The following is a 3,553-nucleotide window of genomic DNA, read 5'->3' on the forward strand; positions in this document are numbered from 1 at the left end:
TTATTTTCTCCGTGCAGTTTTAGTTGTTCACTTTTGACTTTTCACGTTCTTTAAGAATTAATAAAAATGAAGTACTCCCTTCGTCCCATATTACTTGGCCACATTACTAAAAATATATGTCTATTTTTTTATTTTTCTTCTTCTTATATATAAACGCCCAAGGCGGACGAACACAATAACAATAAGTTGTATAAAAAGCAACTGGATTTGTACTCTAAGCAGGGACTAACATATGTACATTTCAGAAGTTGAACATTAATTCTACCTCTGGTGTGTTTACTTTTTAAGTCCCCACAGGTCCTCAGTGTCTTAATTGTCCTTTCATTTCCTTCATTTGGCATGTACTCCCTCTGTCTCAATTTAAGTGTCTACGTTTGATTAAACATGGAGTTTAAGAAATAAAGATAGACTTTCAAATCTTGTGGTTCTAGATTAAAAATGTATATAATAGAATAAAATATCCATTGAATCTTGTGATTATAAACTTGACATGTAAGATATTTGAATTGTCAACTTACTAAATATAAAAAGAGGCGGATATAACCAAAATAAGACAATTTTTTTAACAACAAACGCCCAAGTGGACGAACACAACAACAATAAGTGTACAAAAAGCAATTGAAATTGTACTCTAAGCCAAGACTAGCATGTGTACATTTCAGAAGTCTAACATTAATACTACCTCTTGTATGTTTACTTTTTATGTCCCCACGTGTCCGCATGTCTCAATTGTCCTTTCATTTCCCTCATTTGGTATATGCTCCCTCTGTCTCAATTTAAGTATCTACGTTTGACTATACACGGAGTTTAAAGATAGACTATCTTGTGGTTCTAAATTAAAAATATGTATAATATAATAAAATATCCTTTGAATCTTGTGATTATAAATTTGACATGTAAGATACTTGAATTGTCAACTTACTAAATATAAAAAGAGACAGACATAACCAAAATAAGATAAATTTTAACAATAATTGAGAAATTATGGGGAAAAATAAGACGAAAAGAAAAAAAATATGGAGACTCACTAGGAAGAATCGCGGCATCCTTTGCAAAATATACAAATTATAAAGACTAACTAAATTGAGTAACCAAATTAATTATGCTCGGCACCGTGCATCCCGGCATACTTTGCTGGTTAAGTTATAAACGCCGGTTATTTTTTTTTTTCGATTACCTGCCCCAAAAAAGTTGTAACCCACAAACTGTTCCTGCATAGCAATGGAGATCGTGGGAGATGAACTGAGCAAACCCACAAACAGTTCTCATTCTCCATCCACACCAATTCAAGATTCAAGTTTTACAATGCATTATCTTCAACCAGAACTCATTCTTGAAATCCTCTTAAGACTGCCAGTTAAATCCCTCTTGAAATTCAGGTCTGTTTCAAAATCTTGGCTTTCTTTAATCTCCAGCGCTAAATTTATCAAGACTCATCTTAGTTTATTTGCTAATAACAAGTACTAAAACACCATAGACTTATGTTGAAGTTTCATTTACCTAAGTATAATTTGAAGGATCGTTCTCTTAGTTCTTTAGTTTATGATGAGTCTGTTGATACTGAGGAGGCATTTGACTTGTATTATCCTATGAAAAACCAAGATAAGATTATTTGGGTTGTTGTTGGTTCATTTAATGGATTGGTTTGTCTTTCTGATGGGGCTAAAGATGTGTTTTTATGGAATCCGTCGATTAGAGAGTACAAGAAATTGCCTGATTTTGGAAATGATATAAGCGATGATGACCGTTTTGTATATGGTTTTGGATATGACGAGATCCATGATGATTATAAGGTGTTGGGTTGTTCGCGTCTTATTGGGGTCAAGATATATAGTTTAAAGGATGATTCTTGAAGAAGCATCGATTATCCTCCTATGAATGAGGTGGGATTCTTTGGTTCGGGTAAGTTTGTAAATGGGAAGCTTCATTGGGCTAATCATGCTGTTGGTGCTGTTTTGGATAAGTTTTGGAACATTATTTCGATTGATTTGGATGATGGGAAATGGGAAAAGGTGGAGAAACCTTGCTATGGAGATGAAGAAGAAGAAGAAGAAGAAGAAGAAGAAGAAGAGGAGGAGGGTGTTTTGGTGCTGGGAGTGTTGGGAAATAATCTTTCCGTGTTAACTAATGGTAGTAATTTGAGAACTGACATAGATGTGTGGGTTATGAAGGAGTACGGGGTTAAACAATCTTGGACAAAGATGTTTACTGTCAAGTATCATCGTAGTCCTGCGTCGATGGTGCTTAAGCCAGCCCTTTTTATTTCAAATGAAGATAAAATTTTGCTCGTGTTTGGAGAAAATTTGTTTTTGTACAATCTGAAGGATGAATCAATCAGATGTCCAAAGTTTACTAAGTTTGGATCTGGTCTTGTTTATGTGGCGTCAATTTACCTTGAGAGCCTGATTTCTGCCGTTTTACAACACGAACCAAGGATACAACAGGAATGAAGGGCGTAGAAGCTTGGATGGACGCAATTGTGTAAGTAATGACTTGCAAGAGTTCCACTTCATACATTTTTTGCACAAGGGCTGTTCAATAATGTTTCTTCTGTCAAATATGGTAAAAGTCATTGCATATTTAAAGGACACATTTACACCGCATCTGCTTGGAGATATTGTTTGTCCTTTTACTTTTTTCCATTATCCATTATAGTCTTTTGAATTCTTCGATTTTATAGCTAGTTTTGTCTCCAAATGATGTTCTTCTGAATCCTTAAATATTTTGTTTGTTATATTTGAAATTAATATACATTATATAAATTTTAAAATATAATATTTATTTATAATTATACCCTTGAAATTTCTAGATAAATATATTTTAGTTGAGTGATTTTGTCTCTAAGGGAAGAGTCTAGCAAAGAGGAGCATCAACATATCTATTCTTGCTATGTGATAACCTTCAAATTCACTCCTAAAAGAGAAGTGTACACGGTCATATGCAATATAATTTACCCAACTATGAGTCGGGATCGAATCCCACAGAGAATGATATACTAAGCGATCAAGCAAGTAATTATCACTTTCTATGCTAAGCCAAACACTTGATAATATTTTGATTAATGAAATATTTTTAAATAATATAGCTCTATTTTTATTAATTAGTTTGTATTACTTGCATTGAAATATATTTATAAACTTATTATTACTTGTTATTTTTATTTATATAAATACAGATATTAGAGTTTTGGTTATTATTAATAAAAAAAAAATCTTCTCATTTATTTTATAATATATAATAGAACAACATTATATTATAACTATATTTCTACCCTTTAGAAGAGCCAGTTTATGGGCACTTTTTCGTAGTCCGTTTGTGGGCTCAAAAAAATAATAATTGTGAGCCCACATATTTTTAACAACTACTAATATTTAAAAACAACTACTAATATAATAAAATTTTAGATACGGAACACAAACTACAATGTTATATTAATCGTGTTTTGAACATAGTATATGTATATATATTATATGCATAAAAATAGTATAAACTAATAATGTCAAAAAAAAGTGCACCCCGTAAAGGGTGGACTTCATACTAAACAACATCAAGC

The 3,553-nt window shown here is 32.1% G+C and overlaps 1 protein-coding gene across 1 annotated transcript; it reads left to right on the top strand.

Annotated features, from left to right (window-relative positions):
• The first annotated feature begins 1,221 nt into the window (after window positions 1-1,221).
• LOC132639534 (F-box/kelch-repeat protein At3g23880-like) lies at window positions 1,222-1,853 on the top strand. The gene is made up of 2 exons (XM_060355977.1): window positions 1,222-1,379; window positions 1,478-1,853. The coding sequence occupies exons 1-2, from the start codon at window positions 1,222-1,224 to the stop codon at window positions 1,851-1,853; spliced, it is 534 nt and encodes a 177-aa protein (XP_060211960.1).
• The last annotated feature ends 1,700 nt before the right edge of the window (window positions 1,854-3,553 follow it).

This window comes from Lycium barbarum, chromosome 5, assembly GCF_019175385.1.
Source record: "Lycium barbarum isolate Lr01 chromosome 5, ASM1917538v2, whole genome shotgun sequence".
NCBI lineage: Eukaryota > Viridiplantae > Streptophyta > Magnoliopsida > Solanales > Solanaceae > Lycium > Lycium barbarum.